Here is a 25,528-nt window from a genome sequence, read left to right as displayed (position 1 = left end):
ATCATAGTGAAGTAAAAGTGTGTAAACCCCCTAGAGCAACACAGACGCTTCACAAGATTGGTCTTGTAGATATCTGGTGACTTTTGAACCCATCTGGTAGGGATTATGCATTTTTTTTTTTTTTTCATCAGTTCATAAGATTTACTCTAGAATAGATTTTTTTTTTTTGATATCTAAGTCCCTCATTTCATCTGTTGTTGAATGCTCAATTGGAAATATCTTAGTCTCAGATCACGCCCTGGTGAACTTCGAAATGTTGCCACATACAGAGAAAAAGAAATCATATAGTTGGCGCTTTAATGTATCCCTTTTGCGAAATCCTGATTTCCAACAAATGTTAAAGACTGAAATCAATGTTTATATAGAGACCAACTGGTCCTCAGTATCTCTGTGGGTGTGGCTTGGGAGGCACTTAAGGCGGTTCTTAGAGGTCGGATCATACAGTATGCCTCATTTATCAAAAAATCCAAAGCACGAGAACTTGTGGAGTTGGAAGCGAATATTAAAAGTGCCGAGGCAGAGCTGAAGCGCCGAATGTCCTCTGATGGTCTCAGAGAATTGACCCGATTGAAATACAGGTATAATACTATTTTGTCGCGGAAAGTGGAGTTTTGGTTGTTCAGGGCACGACAGTCATACTTTAAGTCAGGGGACAAAGCTGGGAAGCTTTTGGCTAGATATATAAAGCAGAGAGAGTCTTTTTCTACCATTCCCTCAGTGAAAAATGCTGGTGGTGAAATATTGGTGGTGATAATCTTGATTCTGAGATAACCTTGGAGGAACTTGATGAGGTAACTAAGTCCTTACCTACAGGCAAGGCTCCGGGGCCAGATTGTTTTGCCGCTGAATTTTTTAGATCTTATGCTACAGAACTGGCTCCACTTTTGTTAGAAGTTTATACTGAATCGTTAAAGAATGGAAAGCGTCCACCAACCATGACACAAGCCCGGATCAGTCTAATTCTTAAAAACGACAAAGATCCAAGCGAGTGTAAAAGTTACCGTCCAATTTCCCTGATCCAGCTAGATGTAAACATTTTGGCTAACCGATTAAGTAAAGTTATGACATCTCTTATAGATCAGGTGGGGTTTATTTATTGGGGTGATTGCGGGAGTTGTGGCGCATAAGCTTCTGCTTTATGCAGATGATATTTTATTATTCGTCTCTGACCCCACTAGATCTATGCCTTGCCTCCACAGAATTATTAATTCCTTTTCCAAGTTCTCTGGGTACAAAGGCAACTGGTCTAAATCCGAAGCTTGGGCTTTGACAGCATACTGTCCAGTAACGGCCTTCCAGCCAGGCGCCTTCCAGTGGCCCAAACAGGGCATTAAGTATTTGGGCATTTTATTCCCAACAAATTTGCCTGATTTAGCCAGTTAATTTGAGCGATGTAGACAGGTGGGCTTCATTACACTTATCGATGATTGGGAAGGTTAATGTTATTAAAATTAACTGTATTCCAGAATTTAACTATTTGCTACAGTCTCTCCTAGTAGATGTCCCCCTCTCTTATTTCAAGCAATTTGATAGCATAGCGAAGTCTTTCATTTGGAGTGATAAGCGCCCCAGACTACATTTCAATAAATTACATAGGCCGATTGACAAAGGTGGGCTAGGCCTACCCAAGAGTTTGTTTTATTATTATGCATTCAGTCTCAGACATTTGGCTCATTGGTCGCTTCCACCTGAAAGAGCCCCTCCCTGGTTCTGCATTGAACAAGAACTTCTTGCCCCTATTTTGCCATTGCAAAGCCTTTCCATCAAATTAAATGGAGAAGTTAAATCACATCCCATTATTTCACATTTGCACTCAGTATGGACAAAAGTGTCCAGAGTGTTTAATTCAGATATTTATCTAAATGTTGCCTCGAGCCTATGGCTAAACCCCAAACTATGCATTAATAAGTCCCCTTTTTGTTGGTCAGAGTGGATTGCGAGGGGGGTTAATTCACTCTGTGATCTTTACGAGAGCGGTGTGATGAGATCCTTTGAAAATCTGGTTCAATATTTTGGGATCCCCAGATCTCAGTTTTTTAGGTATCTTCAGTTACGCCATTTGCCCTGTACGCCATTTGCTCTGTACTATTTTTGGGAATAGCATACACCCCCCTAAAGCAGCAGATACTCTAGGAGAGGTGATTTCTGCTTTTGGAAAGGGCCATGAGGCATCAGTGTATTACTCCTTATTAATTCAGAGTCTGGGGGACAGAGTCTCAACCACTCTCGAGATTATGGGAGAAAGATTTAAACCTGGAATTGGAGGAGATAGAATGGGCTAGGATTTAAAAAAAAAATAAAAACTGCATCGAGAGATGCAAGGGTGCACCTCATACAATTCAAGATTTTACATCGGTTCTATTGGACCCCCTCTAAATTGTATAGGCTTGGTCTTAAAGACACACCCACCTGCTGGAGATGCCAATCAGAGGAAGGTGACATGGCCCATGTTTTTTGGTGGTGCGCTGAGATTCAGGAATTTTGGTTGAAGGTACAGAGTGTTCTGTGTGACTTGTTGGGCATTCAGATTTCGTTTTGCCCCAGACTCTGTGTTTTGGGTGATGGGGCGGTCATCGACGTAGGTGACAAATACATAAACAATTGGGTTTTCACCAGTGCGATGATGGGCAGGCAGATTGTTTTAAGGGGTTGGAAGTCGATGGGAGAACCCTCAATTCGGGAGTGGTGCGAGGAGATGGGAAGGGTGGCAGCCTACGAAGAGGTAACATGTAGAAGGCTGGGGATCTGGGATTCTTTTATTGGGAAATGGGGTAGATATTTGATGTTTTTGGGGGGCTCTCGCAGTGGGTCTGTGGAGAGAGCGGTATAGTTTAGAGTTGTATGTTTATTATAGGTGTGTGTGTGTGTGTGTGTGTGTGTGTGTGTATATATATATATATATATATATATATATATAATTCTCTGTATATGTGTGTACTTATGTAAGACCACTGGGATGTTCGTTTGGGGTCGGGTGGGGTTCTTGATTGGGGAGGGGAAGTAGTGAGAGTTAATGTTGAATCATTGTATATACACTATATTGCCAAAAGTATTCGCTCATCTGCCTTTAGACGCATATGAACTTAAGTGACATCCCATTCTTAATCCATAGGGTTTAATATGACGTCGGCCCACCCTTTGCAGCTATAACAGCTTCGACTCTTCCGGGAAGGCTTTCCACAAGGTTTAGGAGTGTGTTTATGGGAATTTTTGACCATTTTTCCAGAAGCGCACTTGTGAGGTCAGACACTGATGTTGGACGAGAAGGCCTGGCTCGCAGTCTTCGCTCTAATTCATCCCAAAGGTGCTCTATCGGGTTGAGGTCAGGACTCTGTGCAGGCCAGTCAAGTTCTTCCACACCAAACTCGCTCATCCATGTCTTTATGGACCTTGCTTTGTGCACTGGTGCGCAGTCATGTTGGAACAGGAAGGGGCCATCCCCAAACTGTTCCCACAAAGTTGGGAGCATGGAATTGTCCAAAATCTCTTGGTATGCTGAAGCATTCAGAGTTCCTTTCACTGGAACTAAGGGGCCAAGCCCAGCTCCTGAAAAACAACCCCACACCATAATCCCCCCTCCACCAAACTTCACAGTTGGCACAATGCAGTCAGACAAGTACCGTTCTCCTGGCAACCACCAAACCCAGACTCGTCCATCAGATTGCCAGATGGAGAAGCGTGATTCGTCACTCCAGAGAATGCGTCTCCACTGCTTTAGAGTCCAGTTGCGGCGTGCTTTACACCACTGCATCTGACGCTTTGCATTGCACTTGGTGATGTATGGCTTGGATGCAGCTGCTCGGCCATGGAAACCCATTCCATGAAGCTCTCTACGCACTGTTCTTGAGCTAATCTGAAGGCCACATGAACTTTGGAGGTCTGTAGCGATTGACTCTGCAGAAAGTTGGTGACCTCTGCGCACTATGCGCCTCAGCATCCGCTGACCCCGCTTTGTCATTTTACGTGGCCTACCACTTCGTGGCTGAGTTGCTGTCATTCCCAATCGCTTCCTCTTTGTTATAATAGCACTGACAGTTGACTGTGGAATATTTAGTAGCGAGGAAATTTCACGACTGGACTTGCTGCACAGGTGGCATCCTATCACAGTACCACGCTGGAATTCACTGAGCTCCTGAGAGCGGCCCATTCTTTCACAAATGTTTGTAGAAGCAGTCTGCATGCCTAGGTGCTTCATTTTATACACCTGTGGCCATGGAAGTGATTGGAACACCTGAATTCAATTATTTGGATGGGTGAGCGAATACTTTTGGCAATATAGTGTGTATCTTTTGATTTTCTTTTTTTTGAAAATTTATAAAAATGTTACAATGTCACAAAAAAATACTTTCCACACTGTTTTTCACTCAATGAAAACGTATACTGTGTATAAAAGTATATAGTAATAAACAGGAGTTATTATCGAAATGCATATTTTTGCTGAAGCATTTTAAAACTATGCAGGGATTTCCGTGAACATTTTTGTTTGGATGACACAATGGAATAGTTGAATCAACGTTTTGACCCGTTTTATTTAAATAGACCATTCGAAAGCAGTGATTTGCAAAAATAAATTAAACTTTCCAATCACTTTCCAATCCTGTCAGTTCCAACCAGGGACACTGTTTACAATATCTTCATCTTAACACTCTCATAGAAGTCATGACTTATGGAGAGTGCGTGAAACTAGCCTACTTTTGAAAAACAATGTGCTAGACACTGTTTTTAGAAAACTTAAATGGCCAAAGTAAAGGCTCATTAAAAATCACCACATTCACAATGTTGCTTAATTTTTAAAAATCATCTAAAATATATTGTACATATTTGATGTAACACTGGAATGTATCATCAACTCTATCAACTGAATATGTGAGATAAGAAAATGAGTAGATATCCTTGCATACTTTTTAATTACTTGTTCACTTATACTATGTGTTACTAACATTCAATTCGTTATTTCAGTTGGCAGCTGGCAGACTGTATCAGTGAAAAGCTGTGTGATAGTTCAGAGGAGCTGTCTTACTGGAGAAGATCTCTGCTCACTGCTGCTTTCCACTGGCTGTCCAAAGTATACAAAGAGCAGAAAGACCCACAAACCCACCATGAAGAGGCCATGCTGACCAGAGTCAAATCTCTCCTGGTGGGTCAAGAATCGTCATCTGATTAGCCATGATTAGCTTGTGCTTTGTTGTCGGAAAAAAGTTCATTCATACATACTACTTAAGGAAATTTTATTTTGACACCATTAAAAGTGTTACTCAGCTTGCTGACAATAATGGAATTTTGGTCAAATACAAGCTATTTTTATGGTGTGAAATTGTACAACATGCATCAAATGGTTGCTGATATACATAAATGAATTTGACCAAAACGGTAAGTGCTAACAATTGGCTGTATTTATAAAAATGAATAAAACCTGTCATTCACTATAGAAACTGTACTCCACCATGTTGAATGTTTAGGACTCCTCCCATCTCGGAAACTCGGGTATCAAAATTATCTCTGAGTTTAATTTGCAACTTCCGAGTGGGGAAACTCGTATTTACGATAATTCCGATAGCACGTGAAGGCAGCAAAAATTTGGTCTGGTTGTTAAGTACATCTTTTGAATGCTTCATTGCTTAATACACAGCTGAAGTTACATGTTGTATGTGCTGGTTTATTCTTTCCAGATCTTTCCAGAAAATGTCACTGCATCGGACTGGAACAACTTTGTCAAGTCTGGACTGAAGTAAGTGCATTTCCTATATTATAAATGATGCATACTAAAGATGGGTAATATAATTGGGAAAAAAAATAAATGGATGTTTTTCAGCCTTTTGACATAATATCTTTGTGTATGCTCTGAAACGGGTTAAACCTGTTTTTTTTATTTTTATTATTATTATTATTTTTATCATTAGTATTTTTTTTTTTAAGCTATAATTTTAACCAAACAGCCCTTGCAGAAAAGTGGATTAAACTGTTTTATGTAAACAATTTAACTATTGGTGTTGGGTGTAATCTGATAACAAAGAAAATACTGCAGTTACTGTAATCAAATTACTTTTTAGAATTTAAAAGTAGTGTAACGCTTTACATTTTAAATTCTGTAATCAGATTACAGTTACTGACTTTAACTTATTAATTTTCTGGACAATACTTGGGATACACATTTCTAAAAAAGTATTATTTTAGCAGAATGTATAATGTTGATATGTATGTCTCTTTGCATTTCTGTGACACCTGAAGGGCGTATCCCTCCTATTAAGTTGTTGTAAGGGAGAAACACGTGTAGCCAAATGAATAACTTGCGTGCGACAACAAACAAGGAAGAAAAAGTCATTATTTTTCACACACATCACATTATAAGTGTTTAAGAGAGTAATTAGTTATGTGTTTACTTTGAGTAACTTTTGAGTACTCAACACTGATAATAATACATATAATTAATAGCATTTACCTATATTTTCTCTCAAACATATTAATGTATAAGAATACACCATTTATTAAAAGTGCACTCAGTAATTTCTTCCTGATTTAAAAAGTTGAACTCCTAAAGACATGAATTGTAATTTTGCATCATATGTATGAAATCATGAGCACCCACATTAAAATGAAGACTCCAGTCATATCAGTAACCTTATGAAAGCTGTTTTATTCTACATGGAGAGGGTCCGCACATGGGGGCTGCCATGTTAGAATCACATGAACAGCCGAATACTACTCGCTTAATCTCAGTAACTGTCCTGTTATTGGACACTTTCACTCCTAGATTAAATTAATCATGGCTGACTGTGAAAAGTTAATTTCTAAAATGTCATCGTAATGGAAAATTATTGTATTGTTATATTTTGTTTGAATTATGCTGCATCCATGCCTCTAGGTGTCAGTGTAAATCCAAGATGACATGCATAAAAAAAAATTACTGAGCGCACCTTTAATCTCAGTTCATGTTAGTCAATAAAATAATAATAGTTCCGGTCCTCAAATCTGATTGGACAAGAGAAATTCCTTGAGTGCTGATGTCTCAGAACAGCAGTACTCAGACACTTTACTCTTTGTATCAATCTGTTTGCATTCGCGGCATTCTAAACTAAAGTGAAAGAGCAGCGCAAAAGTGTAAAGGAGCTAGATATGTGTCTTTATTTTTTCCCTTTTGACAAAGATTTTAGCCAGCAGGTGGCGACAAAAGACCATTTTTTTGTTTTATGAGCGAGTTGAACTGATATTTCAGTCAGCGCTGCCAGTCAGCGACCGGTTTCATTGAAGTCATCGGCAATTGCCTCGCACTCCATGATCACTCCGATTACTACTAGACTACTGCTGGGGAATACAACTTCAGCAGGCTTATCACAGCTGAGAGACACAACAGACGAAGTAATCACACATACTCAAGGTGTTTACCTACCGTTTTTTCCACGTTGGGAAATTAAGATGTAAACAATCAACATGGCGGAGGAGTGAAACGAACCAGATACTGCAAAATACTCAGGGAAGTCCCCGCTCGGACAGCTATTTTGTACACAGAGAAAATTACCTTCAGCAAGCTGACTAAAACTAAATATGAGGAATAGAGTTAAACAGCTATATCTTTACTGTTCATCTCTGCTTGGGAGGCGCGACAACGGAGGTAATTGCACATGTTCAATCATTCTCTCTCTACCTTTCTGTCCCTCAAACACACACACACACCCTTGTTTCTCCAATAACAGCCCAAGCCGTCATTGCTAGTTCTAAAGTGACGTTTAGAATTTGCACCGGAGGATTGGGCGCATCTTTTGAACAAGCAACGGCAGATTCTGACCCGTGGCGTAAGAAAGTAGTTCCATACGCAACTGCGTTTTTTGTAACCGTCCTTAGTTTTTCTTCATTGTTTTATTTACTTGTATGTTGAACTGTTGTATATAAGCAATATCACACTCGCAATCATGCTGTATGGCCCTAAATCATCATTGCTGTGATTATCTACGGCACTTCTTTTCTTGTCAAAATTCATTTATTTCCATCTTAGGAAAGAAAACAAAATATTATGTAGCAATATAATGCTTCATTAACATTTTCCAAACAAAGCTTTCCAGAATATAAAGACAGTGCACTAAAATATCATAAATTCAAGTAACATTAAACGTTTCCCAAAGTGTAAGTGGGAGTTTGACTAACTGAAAAACTAGTCCCCACAATAGGTTGCATATTCATTGCAATGGGCATTGAATCTCTTAAACTCGATTCATCCACAATATTAATCTGTCGGTAGACTGTGGCTATCCGCTTTGTTACAGCAATCATGAAGCTGCGTTGATGATTTGCATCAAAGTGACAACATCAGCATCGTGCAACGCTTTGAACTCACCATGAAAAGCGCTTGCAAACAAAGACGTCTCATTCTGTGTTTTGGTGATAGTGCTGCTGTGGTAATTAATTCATGCCTTACATAGGCTGAAAACACTGGATTTCTTTCACAAGTCCCAAGTGTTTTGTACATCAAATAGTTTTAAGGGGTCCTTTCTCCATTTTTTTCACTGACAGGGAAACGCTGGCTCTGGCACTGTGGCGTGTGCATCAGTGTAAAGACCTTCACACCAGCATTTATGCTGTATTAACGATAAATACGTTACTCGCAATTAAGAAAAATGTATGCGTTAAACTTTTTTTAATTAATCGCATGCGTTAAAATGTTAATTCTGACAGCTCTAGTTGTTAACGGAATGGAATCTTATTGTAAAGTGTTACCATTGTTTTTGATACTGAAATGTATATGAGATGCACTATTAAAACATCTTGGTCTTAACATTCTCATACTTGTCATAAGACAAAAGTATAATGGCCAAATAAATAGCTCATTAAAATGATCACACTATTTATGATGTTGTGTAGTTTCATATTTTACATTGCCAGCACAATCTTTGATATATCGCCCAGCTCAAATGTATAATACACTGCGGACATAGTCAATGTGAGTTCTGGGTTATTAAAATCTCTCAATCTAATTTTATGTCCAGATATCGATACTGCGACCCTGGCTTTTTGGGCACCCTAAACACACTGTTGGAGATCATGTATGGAGCACCAGAGACCTCTAAAGAGTTTTTGCCATTGGCGACTCTCCATATGATGATCACCAGTCACTCTCTGTTTTTGCCCACAATGCTGACCACACAGGACGATCCTGACAGTCTGTCTAAAGGTAAAGATCTTGTACTCCGAAACCAACGGTATCAACAGCTTGACACCCTTATGAATGCCAGTTCTTGGCTCATGACACAATAGCTTGTTTCTTTGTGCTATCTGAACAAAAAGATAGACCCTACCCACTGTAACATTTTTTGTATCTGTTGCAGTAAGTTCCACAATCCAATCCATGTATCATTATTTAACAAAAAAAAATTTAATTTTTTTAAATGACTTTTTTTTTTTTTTTTTTTAACTACATACCAATTTTTTTCCAGAAATATATACAAATTAAATATTTTTACATTTCCAGAGGCATTGGTTTCTCTCCTGCTCACACTAGTGAAGAAATGTCGCGAAGTGTGTAACACCAATCACTTCCTTGTGCTGCTTGGTGCATATGGAGCTTCACTGAGCACCACAGGTAAATGTGACTGTTCATTTCTCATGGTTCATATGATCTGAATTTTGGATGAAGTTGGTTGCAATTTGTACAACTTCTTTGTTTTTACAGATCAGAAGCTGTTACTCCTGCTGCGGGAATATGAGAAGAACAACATTAGTCTTAAAGAGTTTCAGTATGTTTCAGGATATTTTATTCATGTTTTAGTCTCTTGTTTTTAAAGGAGCTTTATAATGGGAAACAGAATTTTCTTACTCTAAGTACGAGTCTGATTGTATAACACCAGTAGGGCCAGGTAATATAAAATATACATGTATTTGCTCTGAAATGACTTAAAAGGATGTTTTTTGTTCCACCCAAGGTATTTTATGTATTATTATTGAATTATTTTTATTAATATTAGTATTTTATTATTCATATTTTTTATTAACAATTATATTAATATTTAGCGAATGTAGTAAAATACAGTACAAATCTACAAACTGTGAAAAAAAAAAAATCATCAAAATATTGATAACTACATTCTTGACCCACACAAAAAAGGTATCGTTTTGTTTAGATGGTCTACTTTCAAATGCATGTAGGCATTGATCAAAACTGAACAAGTGCTTTGAAATTTGCAGACAAATCAGAAGTGTTCCGTTTTAATAATTTATAAAAACATTTGCACTGTACATATTATTGCAATCAGTAAAAACATCAAACTCATCAAATAGCCATGTGCCATATGTCATTGGAAACCTCTCAAAGGGTAGAATACAACCAGCCTATTTGTTTTACTCACAGTAAAAAAATATAGCGAGTAATAGCTAAGTATGTTTTCGACAATTATGTTGGTGTTACTTATATGCTGCGTTTTCGCTTATAACTTCGCAAAACATAAACGTAAAAAAAATGTCACATACCATAAGTTTATAGGAGGAGATTCTTTCAAACGAGCCCACACACAAGGTAATCAGATGCATAGATCATTAGATAATCCACACAAAACACAATGTTACATATGATCACCAGGAGATGGCACCAAGTAAATAACACAAACTCAATGATGACTTATATGGCACAGAATGAAACTCATTCTGAGTAATCTCATTACTAAAAACATGTCTCCATGCTATGCAAACCTTTAGCCATTGTTGTGTTTGCTTGTGAAATTAGTTTTTATGTACAATTATTATGTTTTATTTGTTTGGAGAGGCTTTTGGAGTTTTCTTTACAGTGATAGCAAACACTTGACCCTCCTTGTTTCTTTTGTCGAGTTATAAGCCTTTAATTTTGGGTATGCCACTGAAACAGGAAATCTTTTAAAAATACCTTCAGAGCTTAAAGGGTTAAGTAATCCTTTAACCTTTGAATATGTACACTTATGTATGGCCTGTTTATTTGTCAGGTATGTGCTGTGGGGCCCTTCTGCATTAGAGCACCATAAAGCCCGTAAGAGTCTGGGACCGTCACTGTGGCAGAGGCCCAGCTCAGAGCAGCTGCTGTCACTGCTCACTGCAGACAGGATGATGAACACAGTGATGCACTTCCCACAGCAGCGGTACATCATCCCTCGGGTACAAAAATCTGTTTAATTAAATAGCATCAAATGTTTAAGGTCATTAAAGCTGAAGTGTGTAATTTTCCCCAGATAATTTATCACAGCTTAAAATGCAGATACAACTATAAGTAAGACATTGGTAGGTTGTTTTCCCCAAAAGAAATTCACACAGTGTCTCTATGGCACTTCCAGACATTGCTTGAGCCTACCAGTCTGAAATAACAATATGGCTCAACCTGGCATGTGTTTTAGGCAGGACTGTCTGTCCAACCAGTGAAAGACAGGGAGTGTTCAGAAATCCTTTTTGAAAACAGTCTTTATTTTTGCAATGCTTTTAAAATGACTCACTACAGCTTTAAAAGTCTCTGACTTGAAGTTCAGTAAAGAAATAAGATCATTATAATGTAGAAATAAACATTTATTAAAGTCTGTTGGAATAGTTGATCAGACTCCTTAACTTTTACACTGACAAAAGCGATTATTATTTCTTGTCTGGGGTTTTTCAACAAATTGCATTATAGGTTTATGATATAAAATTATAAAAAATACAATAATTTGTGTACTTTTAAATCCTGAATCATGTGTAAATAGCATGTAACTCTTTCTTCAGGAGAGTAAAGGCTTGATCTACTCACAGGAGGGCAAACGGTCTCTAGATTTGTCATGTCTGTATGATCCCTGTTTCCTCCTCCCTCTGTTCAGCTTTATCCTTTGCCCAGGTAACCTAACACCACTCACATGTCTTTATTTTTTTCTCTTTATACATTTTTATAACTGGTTAAAAAGCATTGTTAAATGTATTCCTCTAATGTTTCAAATGCATAGTTGAAAGTCAGTTTACGACACTGATATTTATCTTTTTGAGAGACTTTCTATTTACAAAATGTATGACCAATGCATGCCTCTTTGAATGCAAAAGAATGAGGAATATTCTCTATTTTTTCAGCCTTTGACTATATTCAATGTCTGGATGTTTATATATTTGCTCTAGGGGCAGGTAAAAATATAGATTTTCAGATGCATCGCAATCTTCATTTGAACAATCTCCAGTAGCGGATTTAGGCATGGGTGACGTGCAGTTGCCCAGGGCGGCATCTTGGCACGAGGCACCCACACAGACACTGCCCCCGTGTCAACAACTTTGGGGGTGTGTTGAAGCGGGTTTCGCCCAGGGCACCATAGAAGCTAGAACTGCCACTGACAATCTCGATATATCGATTCTTAAATCCCAAGATCGATCTTTTACTCTATGCGCAACCCTCCACTACAGTGAGAGGAAATCACTAGTATTTACAACAACATTTCATGCTATGCAACTAAAAATTTATATGTTTTTCAGCTGGCTGGCAAATGTTTAGATTTCACTCACCAGTTGCCGTGTTTTCAGACCTTGAATAATGCAAAGAAAACAAGTTCATATTCATTTTTAAACAATACAATACTAACGTTTTAACTTAGGAAGAGTTCAGAAATCAATGTTTGGTGGAATAACCCTGATTTTCAAATCACAGCTTTCATGCATCTTGGCATGCTCTCTCACATTCCAGAGGTTTTCAATGGGGTTCAGGTCTGGAGATTGGGCTGGCCATGAGGGGTCTTGATCCAGTGGTCCTCCATCCATACCTTGATTGTCCTGACTGTGTGGCATGGAGCATTGTCCTGCTGGAAAAACCAATCCTCAGTGTTGGGGAATATTGTCAGAGCAGGAGGCATGTTTTCATCTAGTATAACCTTGTATGTGGCTTCTTTAATGTGTCCTTAAAGACGAATCTGCCCGATTCCAGCCATGCTGAAGCACCCCCCAGATCATCACCGATCCTCCACCTGGTCGTCTAATGGTGAGATAGAGACCTGGAGAGGCCTTCAAGCCACAGTGTCTCGCACCCACTGTGAAAGTTGGAGGAGGATCGGTGATGATCTGGGGGTGCTTCAGCAAGATCCTGTCATGGCCAGCCCAATCTCCAGACCTGAGTCCTATTGAAAATCTCTGGAATGTGATCGAGGAAGATGGATGGCCACAAGCCATCAAACAAAGCCGAGCTGCTTGAATTTCTGTGCCAGGAGTGGCATAAAGTCACCCAGCAGAAATGTGAATGACTGGTAGAGCGCATGCCAAGACGCATGAAAGCTGTGATTGAAAATCAGGGTTATTTCACCAAATATTGATTTCTGAACTCTTCCTAAGTTAAAACGTTAGTATTGTGTTGTTTAAAAATGAATATGAACTTGTTCTTTGCATTATTCGAGGTCTGAAAACACTGCATCTTTTTTTTGTTATTTTGACCAGTTGTAATTTTCTGCAAATAAATGCTCTAAATGACAATACTTTTATTTGGAATTTGGGAGAAATGTTGTCAGTACTTTATAGAATTAAACAAAAATGTTCATTTTACTCAAACACATACCTATAAATAGTAAATTCAGAGAAACAGATAATTCAGATAATTTTGCAGTGGTCTCAATTTTTTCCAGAGCTGTGTATCATACATGTTCTATATATCGCCCTACTTGTGAGTTACATAGATTTCAGGTTGATTACACAGCTTTAAATCCAAAATATTCATATAAGCATCAAATGAAATGCTATGACAGAAAAAAAAAACTACAGATAATGTTGCGGGAAAAAAACCCTCCCTTGAAATATTTGCTTTCCTCCTCTGCGAAGGTCACATATTTTGGTGTTTATTTACGTTTGTTAACCTGTGACTACCTCTGTCTTTATCAGAGTGTGTGGTGGACTGTCAGAAGTTTGTTTCGAGTCATGCTTTGGGTGTCACAGTGGCAGCCCTGAGCAGCTATGACCCTAAAGTGAGAGCTGCCGCATACCAAATACTGGGCTCTTTCTACCAACATCTGGAGGGCGCTCGTTTCCAAGAGAAGAGACAGGTAGAGACGTTTTACTGCTTACAAGTGTAATGAAAACTGTTGACCAGTCAAATGACTATTCCATTCATTAAACATTTTTTTAAATTTAGGATAGCCTTTCTGTTCTTTTGCAGTTTAAGGATTTTTCATATAGAGCTGTCTTAAACTTAATTCTGTTCATTAATTTTTTTCATATGATATCCAGCTTTTGTACTTGCTCGACACAGTCAAGAATGGAATCCAAAAGCAAAATCAACAGGTGCCATTTGTGCATGTGACCTACATTACCAAAGTTGCTCAACAAATTTTTAAACCTGGTGAGTGAGTTTATGGAACTATAGAGTATTTACAGGTTTTTAATGACAGTGATTTAGCACCAGAGCATGTGAGTGGAGCGGTGTGACACTCCGCTCAATAACCCGTTCCATGCACGTGTGCGCCGCTCAGTCACTCACGGCCCAAGCAGACGCTCCGCTCAAGTACCGCTCACGCTCACCTGTAAAAAAAAAAAAAAACGTTCGCTCAAATCCCACTCTGACATGAAATTTCTCTGTAGTATACTTGGTTCCAAACACGTACACAATTTATTGAATAGTAGTTCACCTTTTGCTGCACTACATCACGTAGCACATCCTCGTGCTCTCTGGCAATGTGAATCCGAAAGAATATTTACTAATTCTCACGGTCTCTCCACACTCCCTTTTGATTTCTTCGTTCTTAGCTTTGATTAATACTTTGCATTTGTTGAGGTTGTAAGGTTTGCAAATTCACTAAAACAATGTTAAAGCTCCATAACATCAGGCCTATTGCTTATTTAGCAGATTCCCAAACCAGCATATCACAAGCTGAATATCAGCACAGCTGTGAATAGGCCGTAGGCATGAGGCTGTAAGACACAATCAACTGTTTCATGTTGCCTAACAACAAAAATGGCTGCCTGTCGGAAACAGAATTATATAAACATTAAAGCATCCCAGTACGGGGCCTGGGTAGCTCAGCGAGTATTGATGCTGACTACCACCCCTGGAGTCATGAGTTCGAATCCAGGGTGTGCTGAGTGACTCCAGCCAGGTCTCCTAAGCAACCGAATTGGCCCATTTGCTAGGGAGGGTAGAGTCACATGGGGTAACCTCCTCGTGGTTGCGATTAGTGGTTCTCGCTCTCAATGGGGTGCGTGGTAAGTTGTGCATGGATCGCGGAGAATAGCATGAGCCTCCACATGCTGAGAGTCTCCGCGGTGTAATACACAGCGAGCCATGTGATAAGATGCGCGGATTGACGGTCTCAGAAGCAGAGGCAACTGAGACTTGTCCTCCGCCACCCGGATTGAGTTGAGTAACCGTGCCACCACGAGGACCTACTAAGTAGTGGGAATTGGGCATTCCAAATTGGGGAAAAAAGGGGATAAAAAAAAAAAAAAAGCATCCCAGTGCTGTTATACTAAATATCAGCACTCTAGAATTGCTGTTTAAGTCAGATTAGAGGACTGGAACTGAGTGTTGTATAAGTAATACTGAGTTTGCTTAAAAACTGATTTCCCCCCCCCCACAGAGGAACACATGTATGTGGTAGTGACCAGATTTATTCTGGGAACTCAGTTTTTGGACCTTAAGAGGATTCCTGACTTCTTCAAACTGTTCTTCAGCTGTGATATGGAGGTAAAGAAGCATCTCACTTTGACATGTTATTTTACATTCTTAAATGTATTCAAAACATTAGAATATGGAACATGTCCGTTCAAATGTCTGTAACCAGTTAATGTATCACTGGCAGAAGACTCGACCCTTGAGTTTTTCTTGTTTGTTTGTCTCCTCAGCATAAAATGGAGCGGAAGTGGGTGTTGAGTGTGTTGGAGGAAGGGGTCCGAGATAAATTCTGCTATGAGCTCTTTGAGAAGCAAGGCATCTGTCAGACTCTAATGGGCTTCAGCAGTAGTCCTCTCTGTGACCAGCTCACTCAGGTACACATGCACAAAAAATGGAATGGTACGATTGATTGGCCACCAATCATATTTTCTTTGACTCGATCAGCGGTCTTATCATTTTGCTGATCAAATAAACCGATCAACCAAATGGCAAAAGACACACTTCAGCATCACTGTCATGACAGGAGTGTGGGAAACACTGGCCAGATGATTGTACGACATCAAACTTGACAGTTTAGATTGATGTAGCGTGAGAGGAATGGCAAATGTGAAAAGCTTGTGTATATGGCGTTTCACAAGCGACACAGCAAATGGAAAGCGGCATGTCCTGTGAAACTGTCTTTATTTTCATCCGCTGCAGCGGCCTCTCAGGCTCCACCAGGCATCTGTACCATAACAGTAATGCAAGTTACAAGATGAGGTACAATTCAAACATCTTTAATAAAGAACTCCTGAGCAAACAGCATTAAAATTATGATCTGTTCAACCAGCAAACATGCGCTCTTCCTCCTCTCTCTTCTCATCTTTTCCCTCACGAGAGAGCGTGTTCCCCTCATTAAAGCTTCAGCAGGAACAAGTGAAAGAGGAACTAATATCACCAGCATCAAATGTAGTTATATTTTGATATACTGTGTTTAGATACTGCAATATGAAGTACAGTTAAATACATTGTCATTTTTAGCCTATATTGCATTATTATGCATATTCCGTCATGTTTACAGCGCAAAATAAACACAGAAATGAGATGACCGGACTTTTTCCAGTTTGTCCGTCAAACTTTATCATTCCCGGCCATGTTGGCTGGTACCGAAATGTCTTATCGGAAACTCTGGGTTATACATGTATGGATACCTAGCGGGTTATTTGTGCAATCTCTGAAACTAAATTTTCTTTTATTATTATTGTTTCAGAATCAGATTTTGAATATTTTGCTGCAGGCCGCTCATGTCAATAGAGCGGCTTATGACCTCACCAAAGAACATGGAGTCTTAACATGGATATTACAGCTGATAGAAAAGAGGTGAGACGTGGATTTTGCATAAAAAGTACATTTACCAGATATACAGTAAACAACTTTTCATATTTGTTTCTGTAGGTATGTGGACAGCAAGTTGTTGAGTTGTGTCATTGAGTTGCTTCATACACTGTGGTTCACTAACTTGGGTGATAAAGAGGGCAGCACAGACTCAAGCAGCACTGCAGCAGAGCGGCCACAGACTTCAGGCAGATGTCTTCCTCTGCAAATCATCAATGAGTTTCAAAGCACACTGCTCACAGTTATCAGACATTTGGGGTAAGACCATAAATAATGGAATGTCTGTGTTTGCATGCTCATTATATGTAAAGATGGGTATTCTTTTTGAATAAATTACCAGTTGCTTAAACCTAAGAGCCATATCATGTAAAACAAGATGTTTCTTGCTCTTTTAAAGGGGCACTCAGTAATTTTTTTTCCTTGTTAAAAAAGTTTTACTTAAAAAAATAAATAATAAAAAAAAAGTAATTTAGAAACATAAGCTATGTATAAAATCATGACCACTCACATGAGATGAAGACTCCCATCTTACCAGTAACCTTATGAAAGCTGTTTTATTGTATATGGAGACATGGAGAGGGTCCCCAAATGTGGGCCACCATGTTAGAATCAGATGACCAGCCGAATACTATTCACTTAATCTCAGTAACTGCCTTGTTATTGGACACTTCTCACTTATGGATTACATTAATCATGGGTTACGGTGAATAATACATTTCTTCAGTGATATCAGTTACTGAAAACTATTGCATTTGAATGATGCTCTATCCATGCCTCTAGGTGTCAGTGTAAGTCCAAGATGACATAAAATATTTTTTTAACAAAGGACTATTTTTAACCAATCATACAAAGGTCATTTACATATAAATCTAAAAGGTACAGTAACAAAAATAGCCAGTATAATGGAATGTTCCTGGTTGAATACGAGTTAAGCTTTTTAGGCAGCATCAGTGTAAATGTTATTTCTTGTTTTTACAAACTGAGGGATAGGTTGTAATTATTTTATGTGGTAATAAACAGCATGTCATAGATGATGACCATGGATCTTGAAAGTCAGAGGGTGGGGTAATAAATGGTCATGGTTTTTGGTTCAGGAACCTTGAATTTATAAGTGGACCTCAGTGAATAAAATAAAAGGCTAAGGTGCAGAATTTGACCCCTCTATAATGGATCCCTATAGAGTGCAACAGTGCACACCCACTATATCATCTGTCTTGGTTCCTGATTTTTTGGTTTAGAGATTTCATTAAATCCTTCTTAAAAGAGTTCAAAGCAATGAACCAAACCAACCAAATCCTGTGATAAATTACATAATTAAAAACTTTGATTTTGAAGCAAAGAATATTTGAAAATTGGGGGGGAAAAGAAGATTAAGATACAAGACTGTGTACTTAAAGTCTTTAATAAGGGAATGAACTAGAATCCCATGAAGCTTTGCAAATTATGAAATCAAAAAAGAAATCGATTATAAACAATACATTTAAATTTTATTGCAAAATATTTAGATATATACAAGTAGTTTGAGAGTGTAGAGAGACCGACTTGATTGCGTCAGTAGCAGTGCATCGTCATGCAGCTGGGCGTTCGTTGCTGAGCTCATTTAGTGCGATTCTCTGTTTGATGATTCGTTTCTCTTTAGGATCACAGGTAGTGTAGTTCTTCACTAGAAATTCCACCATTAAAAACTTGTTTTAATTGAAGATAAAATAACACAGACTGATAGCTTCAGCTCACAGTAGATCTGTCTTTAAAGTTTAGAAGTTATCGTTAAAAATCAATTGTCCTGTAGAGAAAATTAATGGAAAATTAATTGGGAACTTACGAAACCAGACTGTTGCACTCTATTAAAGAAGGTATGTTGTTGCTGATTAACAAGTTAACTTTTTTGAAAGCTCTCGTTAGTCATTTTTGACAGCGAAAGGACATTTATTTTTCATGTTGTTGAATAATTTGTCTTGCTCTGTTCTGATCAGGGCTGGTGTGAGCGCACCTCAGCTGAAGGCATTCCTGCATACACTCTCCTCTGTACTGACGCATTGTGGGACAGCTGTGAATGCTCACAGAGAGAGTGGTTGGCTGACACTGCACCCACATAAACTCCCTTGTTCTGAAGTGCTCATTCTCCTGCAGCGCTGGGGAATACTGGCGCATGACACCTCACTGCTGTCTGCTCTTCAGGCTCTCGCCAACAAACACAAAGTCAAAGAGCTGCTGGGTAAGAGACTGAATGACTTCATGAAAACATTTGTCGTGGCCCCGCTGTCTTTGTGGAGTTTGTGTTGTGAATCGTATTTAAAAAAAAAAAGTGTACTTCTGCACAATCTCTAAGAGACTGGCTTCAGAGTTATCAGTTTGTAATTATAGTAACCTAGGTTACTACTCCCCATCTGGAATGCACGTTTGTAAATAAAAAAATTAAAAACCACACCCACAATTAGATTTGACTAGTGTTGTCAGTCGATTAAAATATTTAATCAGGATTAATCGCATAATTTTTCATAATCGCGATTAATCGCATAATCTTTTCAAAGTTAAGTCTAAGTGGGAGGTTGACTAATTGAAAGAACTACATTTACATTTATGCATTTGGCAGATGCTTTTATCCAAAGCAATTTACAGTGCACTTATTACAGGAGCAACCTGGAGTTAAGTGCCTTGCTCAAGGACACAATGGTTGCTGTGGGGATCGAACCGGCAACCTTCTGCTTACCAGTTTTGTGTTTTAGCCCACTACGCCATCACCACTCCAGATCTACACAAACTAGTTCCCATAGGTTGCGTTTTCATTGCAATGGGCATTACATTTCTTAAACTCTCATCCACAGTATTAATCTGCTGGTAGACTGAGGCTATCCACTTTGATACAGCAATCGTAAAGCTACATTCATGATTTGCATCAGGGCATCAACAGAATCAAGCACGCTTTGAACTCCACATGAAAAGCGTTGCAGACATCTTGTTCTGCTTTTAGCACTGGAATTGCCCACGTAATGATTCTTTATCTGATTAGGCATTTTGGTAATAGTTAAGACTTGATGTGTATCTGTGGTGATCAAATTGCACCATACATAGTCTGCAAAGTACTTGAAGTCACATGGCTCACTATGCATGACACCGCGGAGACTCACAGCATGTGAAGGCTCATGCTACTCTCTGTAATCCACGCACAACTTACCACGCGCCCCATTGAGAGCAAGAACCACTAATCGTAACCACGAGGAGGTTACCCCATGTGACCCTACCCTCCCTAGCAACCGGGCCAATTTGGTTGCTTAGGAGACCTGGCTGGAGTCACTCAGCACACCCTGGATTCGAACTCGTGACTCCAGGGGTGGTAGTCAGCGTCAATACTCGCTGAGCTACCCAGGCCCCAATAGGTCAAGAATTTCTTAGATGTGCATGAACAGGAGAAATATCACCAAACAAACTCCTTGGCAGAACATAAAGGTCACTGCATTTCATCATATTTTTTAGGCTAACCAAAAGAAACTTGTTTGCCCAGTAAGTATAAATTAGCCTTTATGCTATCTCAAACGCATATGACTTTCTTTCTTCTATGGAACATAAACAGAAAGATATTTTGATGGCGATATGAGGTGACTATATCCATACAATGCAAGTTAATGGGGTCCAACACTTCTAAGCTCCAAAAAGGTCATAATGGTAATCCATACAACTCTAAAGTCTTCTGAAGCAAAACGATCAGTTTTGGGGGAGAAACAGACCAAAATGTAACTCCTTTTTCGCTAAAAATCTTCCCATCTGCAGTCACCTTGGCGATCATGATTTGAAGCTTGATAACACTTCCTCGCGCTTTATGCATGTTCAGAGCATTTGCACAGCGCCAAGCGTGAGGAAGCCAGAATACATTAAACCACTCGAGTGTAAAATAGACTCTTATCTTCTGAAAGCATACAATAGCTTTGAGCAAGGAACAGATCCCATGTTGCGCTAGTTTTTGACATGTCTCGAAAATGATTGCAACATGCCAAATGTGAATATTCAGATATGCAAATAAGATATTAGACCAATGACAGAGGGGAAGATAATTGTGAAGAGCGTCTTAAATTTTGTTCTGTTTCTCACAAAAAACTACAGTATGGCTGCTGAACATTTGGAATACAGCAAATGACTCCTTATGTTACTTCTTGGTACTTTTTGGGTGCTTGAAAGCAGTGATCACCATTAATTTTCACTGTTTGGAAAAGAGCAGCTAAATTTCTCCTTTTGCATAAAATTCATGTTTCGAGCAACATGAATAGATGATGGCAGAATGTTCATTTTCCTTTAACAAAGTCATTCATATCCACTGGACGTAATGTCAGTGTTTGCAGACAGTCCTTGGCCTCATGAATGTTACACATACAGTTTGCTTGTTTTGAGACATTCTTGTTCCTGACTAAACATTTCATGTGTTTACTCAGGCTCTGGAAGAGAGAAAGGGCAAGGAAAATACCACCCAGTGAAGCATAATCAATTTCAAATGGAAAAACAGAACGATGTTGTTGATGGACAAAGGGAAATACTGGAGCAGGCTTTAATGGAGGAGTGTAAACCTCTTTTGAGAAACATTCTCATTCAGTGGGAACCTAAACAGCAAAAAGCTGTTATCACTGACCAACCTGATTCCATAGATCTAGGTGATGCCACTTCCCGTTTAATTCTAAAGTGGGCCCTTAAGACATTGGCGGAGAGCCCGTATCAAGGCAACAGCACCTTAGCTTTCTTAAAATGGATGCATAGAAACATACTGCCTCGTGCAGACATCGTAGATGCTTTTCTAACCGATGAAGATGCAAGAAATGACATCCTAAGACTGTATCGCCAGACATATGACCACACAACTGGAGAACATCGCTCAACTGTGGAGACCCTGCAGCTATTCTCTGCAGTCATGGTTAATTTTCTGGAGGCACGGAGTGATTCTCTGAGTGACATACACCAGATGGTGATAAAGACATGCATGCCTTCAAATGAAGATGATGTTGCCAAGACAGGTAAGGCATAACTATAATAGAGCACAACAGTCCGAAAGTAATACCAGTCGTTTAAAAATTGATCGCAATTTAATCGCATCATTTTTTTTTATAGTTGATCACAGATTTTGAAAGTGCTGAAATTTTACTCATATATATACTACTATTTAAGAATTTAAGTACAGTCTTGGAACTTTCTGTATTAAAAGTTATAAAAGATAAAGATAAAAGTCAAGTGCAATGTTGTGATTCATCTCAGAGCTGATTGGTTGGTTCATGGCTTTATTGAAGATTTCTTTTTAAATTACGAATTCGACTGAAAAGGTGGGCAGTCACTTGTTGCACACTATAATGACCGTGGCATATGATGTTTTTTTTCTTTGTCCACTGATATACTGTTGTTTGTTTCATGGACAGAAACGGGCCTAAAACTGCTCTCGCTGTACATCTATGAGATCTGGAGTGGAGCACGGTCCCCTGACCTCCTTTTGACTCATGCCAGACTGGTGTGTGGGGGCAACAGGAAGTGCATCAAAAAGGCCAAATCACATATACTGCACATGTGTCAAGACATTCTGTCTACTGTGGACTCATGACATACTGCTCTGTGTATTCATGAGATACGATCCTTTTGCTAAATTGTAAAAAAACGGGAAAAAATAAAAATAAAAATTACAGTTATACTTGTATACTGTAAGGAATTGTTTTAAAATAAAAAGATTTTCAAATAAGTATGTGAGTTTGTTGGCTATGGATGACATTGGTAGACTGAAATACCAGTGAAACTTTTTGAGATTATGGGCTATATACAAAACAGGCACTATTAATAAACAGCTGTTAAACATTCAAATAAATTGTATTTTAAGTAGACATTGTGTGAAATTAGTATTATCTTAGCATTTTTATGTACTTTGTATTTCCCATTGTTTAAATTATTTACGGCCAGTTGACAACTTTTTTTAAAAACAACAATAATCTATCTTTAAATGTTTCACTATTTTAATCACCTTTTTATATGTTGCGGTATGACAAATGAATTTTTTAAAGTTCAAATATTCAGTTTTGTTTCAGTTAAGATGAGATCAAAAATTAGAATTTTTAATAAAATGTATTTTTATATTTGTATTAAATTTCTATAAATGTACACTGGCAGCCAAAAGTTTGGAATAATGTACAGATTTAGCTGTTTCGGGAGGAAATTGGTACTTTAATCACCAAAGTGATTAAACTGATCACAAAGTATAGTCAGGACATTACTGATGTAAAAAACAGCACCATCACTATTAGAAAAAAGTCATTTTTGATCAAATCTAGACAGGCCCCATTTCCAGCAGCCATCACACCAACACCTTATCCTTGAGTAATCATGCTAAATTGCTAATTTGGTGCTAGAAAATCACTTGCCATTATATCAAACACAGTTAAAAAGCTATTTGGTTCAGTAAATGAAGCTTAACATTGTCTTTGTGTTTGTTTTTGAGTTGCCACAGTATGCAATAGACTGGCATGTCTTAAGGTCAATATTAGGTCAAAAATGGCAAAAAAGAAACGGCTTTCTCTAGAAACTCGTCAGTCAATCAATGTTTTGAGGAATGAAGGCTATACAATGCTTGAAATTGTCAAAAAAACTGAAGATTTCATACAAAGGTGTACACTACAGTCTTCAAATACAAAGGACAACTGGCTCTAACAAGGACAGAAAGAGATGTGGAAGGCCAGATGTACAACTAAACAAGAGGATAAGTACATCAGAGTCCCTAGTTTGAGAAATAGACACCTCACATGTCCTCAGCTGACAGCTTCATTGAATTCTACCCGCTCAACACCAGTTTCATGTACAACAGTAAAGAGAAGACTCAGGGGTGCAGGCCTTCTGGGAAGAATTACAAAGAAAAAGACACTTTTTAAACAGAAAAACAAAAAGAAAAGGTTAGAGTGGGCAAAGAAACACAGACATTGGACAACAGATAATTGGAAAAGAGTGTTCTGGATCTTAACCCCATTGAGCTTTTGTGGGATCAGCTAGACTGTAAGGTGCGTGAGAAGTACTCGACAAGACAGTCACATCTATGGTAAGTGCTACAGGAAGTGTGAGGTGAAATATCACCTGAGTATCTGGACAAACTGACAGCTAGAATGTCAAGGATCTGCTCTTGAAGTAGTTTTTTTTTTTTTTTTAAATTGTAATATTAATTTTTCACGTTATTAATGTCCTGACTATACATTTCTTTCCATAAGAGCAAAATCTGTACATTATTCCAAACTTTTTGCCACCAGTGTATATATTTATTATAAAATATTAAATTGAAATCAACAAAATGCAAAATGCTGTTTGTAAAATAGTTTTCAAACTAGTATAGGATGTCACACAGCAAGACATATCAACTTTATTTTATCAACCACACTCCACTGCAGATGATGTCAGCAGCCTTAAAAATATAAATAAAAACATTGACCATTAGTCAGTATAATGCTTATTTTATTACAATCCATATGCCAAAACATTTATTGTACCTTCATGTTTTAATGGCATGTTACTTAACCCAATAGATTGTACAGTGTCTTTTGTCACTTGATTTAAAGTACTAATCATAAGTTTATTTTCTGAATTTTGCATTGCAAATTTCCCATTGGCATCATTCCAGTATTCCATCTATTTGTTTCTTTATGGAGATCCATAACCTTTCATCAAGGGCGAGCCAGATTTTTTGACACCAGGACCCCTACAAAACAAAACACTAAATCAAAAATGTATGTCCTCTGCATTCAATATTTTTCAGTAATAATTACATAAAATACTAGTTCTTTGATCAAGCTTTAAAATGTCCCAAAGATATATACATTTTTGGATATGTAATGTCACAGATATCTTAAAATGGTTATTAAAAAGCAGTATTTAGTAAAAAGAAATTTGGACTAAAAAGAATTAGATAAAAATAGAAATCTACAAAGCAGTTGTTTAGATGGTTTTTAGGAAAAACAAGTTCTTTCTTACCTTGGCAGTTGTCCAGAGTGTGATATATGTGACAAAATCAAAAAGAAAAATCCAATAAATGCTGCCAGAAGGATCCAGAATATTAGGACAATTGAATCTAAAATAGAAAGAGTTAGATATCATGTCAGCAGAACAGTGATAAGATGTGATGGTTTACATGCCTCAAAGGTCTGATGAAAAAGAGAATGCATCACATCTAGCTCACATCTGTTGTACTTCAGTGTACTCGCATTCACAATGACCAGATCCATATAATCATAGTAGTACTCATATCCCCACACATATTCTGGTGGCTGTGTGGAATTTGTCATGGTCTTTCGATTCTGAAAATGAGAGTTTTAAACAACACTGAGAGCTGGATCACAGTTAAAAACACAGTGGTGTCCAGAGATTGGGCATTGAAGCCACACCCCCTTTAAGAATATTTTTTCTTTGCTATAATTTTCACTTTTGTCCCATTCTCCCATTTTTTTAAATGGCTTTTTCATCTAATATTCCAGGAAAGCCCCAATAAAAGTGTCTCTGATCTTATGATTTCATTCTTTTCACATTTTATTTTACCTTTTGTTTACATTTGTGGATTGTCTCCCCCCTTCAGAAGCGCAACTTTTGAAAAGGCACCACACTGATTTAAAAACT

The 25,528-nt window shown here is 38.2% G+C and overlaps 2 protein-coding genes across 6 annotated transcripts in view; one reads left to right on the top strand and one right to left on the bottom strand.

Annotated features, from left to right (window-relative positions):
• The window catches only part of urb1 (URB1 ribosome biogenesis homolog), a 77,281-nt gene extending 54,520 nt beyond the window's left edge, over positions 1 to 22,761 (top strand). For 2 of the 5 annotated variants that reach the window (XM_051665618.1, XM_051665619.1), the window contains exons 20-35: positions 4,960 to 5,137; positions 5,670 to 5,728; positions 8,979 to 9,163; positions 9,461 to 9,571; positions 9,662 to 9,725; positions 10,941 to 11,109; positions 11,704 to 11,812; positions 13,819 to 13,979; positions 14,164 to 14,275; positions 15,510 to 15,616; positions 15,775 to 15,918; positions 16,794 to 16,903; positions 16,979 to 17,176; positions 18,892 to 19,133; positions 21,343 to 21,915; positions 22,312 to 22,748. In XM_051665618.1, coding sequence (XP_051521578.1) covers positions 4,960 to 5,137; positions 5,670 to 5,728; positions 8,979 to 9,163; positions 9,461 to 9,571; positions 9,662 to 9,725; positions 10,941 to 11,109; positions 11,704 to 11,812; positions 13,819 to 13,979; positions 14,164 to 14,275; positions 15,510 to 15,616; positions 15,775 to 15,918; positions 16,794 to 16,903; positions 16,979 to 17,176; positions 18,892 to 19,133; positions 21,343 to 21,915; positions 22,312 to 22,490 — 2,701 coding nt within the window. In that variant the 3' untranslated portion in view covers positions 22,491 to 22,748. Of the gene's footprint in view, positions 1 to 4,959; positions 5,138 to 5,669; positions 5,729 to 8,978; positions 9,164 to 9,460; positions 9,572 to 9,661; positions 9,726 to 10,940; positions 11,110 to 11,703; positions 11,813 to 13,818; positions 13,980 to 14,163; positions 14,276 to 15,509; positions 15,617 to 15,774; positions 15,919 to 16,793; positions 16,904 to 16,978; positions 17,177 to 18,891; positions 19,134 to 21,342; positions 21,916 to 22,311 lie in introns of all 5 variants that reach the window. The other 3 variants (XM_051665616.1, XM_051665615.1, XM_051665617.1) reach the window with 3 other exon arrangements.
• Positions 22,762 to 24,372: 1,611 nt separating this feature from the next.
• LOC127422311 (melanocortin-2 receptor accessory protein-like) lies at positions 24,373 to 25,249 on the bottom strand. The gene is made up of 3 exons (XM_051665737.1): positions 25,095 to 25,249; positions 24,890 to 24,986; positions 24,373 to 24,617 (listed from the first exon to the last, which is right to left on the bottom strand). Exons 1-3 carry the CDS (start codon positions 25,198 to 25,200, stop codon positions 24,560 to 24,562), a joined length of 261 nt encoding a protein of 86 aa, XP_051521697.1. The 5' UTR covers positions 25,201 to 25,249; the 3' UTR covers positions 24,373 to 24,559.
• Positions 25,250 to 25,528: the final 279 nt, after the last annotated feature.

Source organism: Myxocyprinus asiaticus, chromosome 31 (assembly GCF_019703515.2).
Source record: "Myxocyprinus asiaticus isolate MX2 ecotype Aquarium Trade chromosome 31, UBuf_Myxa_2, whole genome shotgun sequence".
NCBI classification, from domain to species: Eukaryota; Metazoa; Chordata; class Actinopteri; order Cypriniformes; family Catostomidae; genus Myxocyprinus; species Myxocyprinus asiaticus.
Note: the sequence above shows the minus strand (reverse complement) of the source record. Positions and strands in the feature narration are given on the sequence as shown.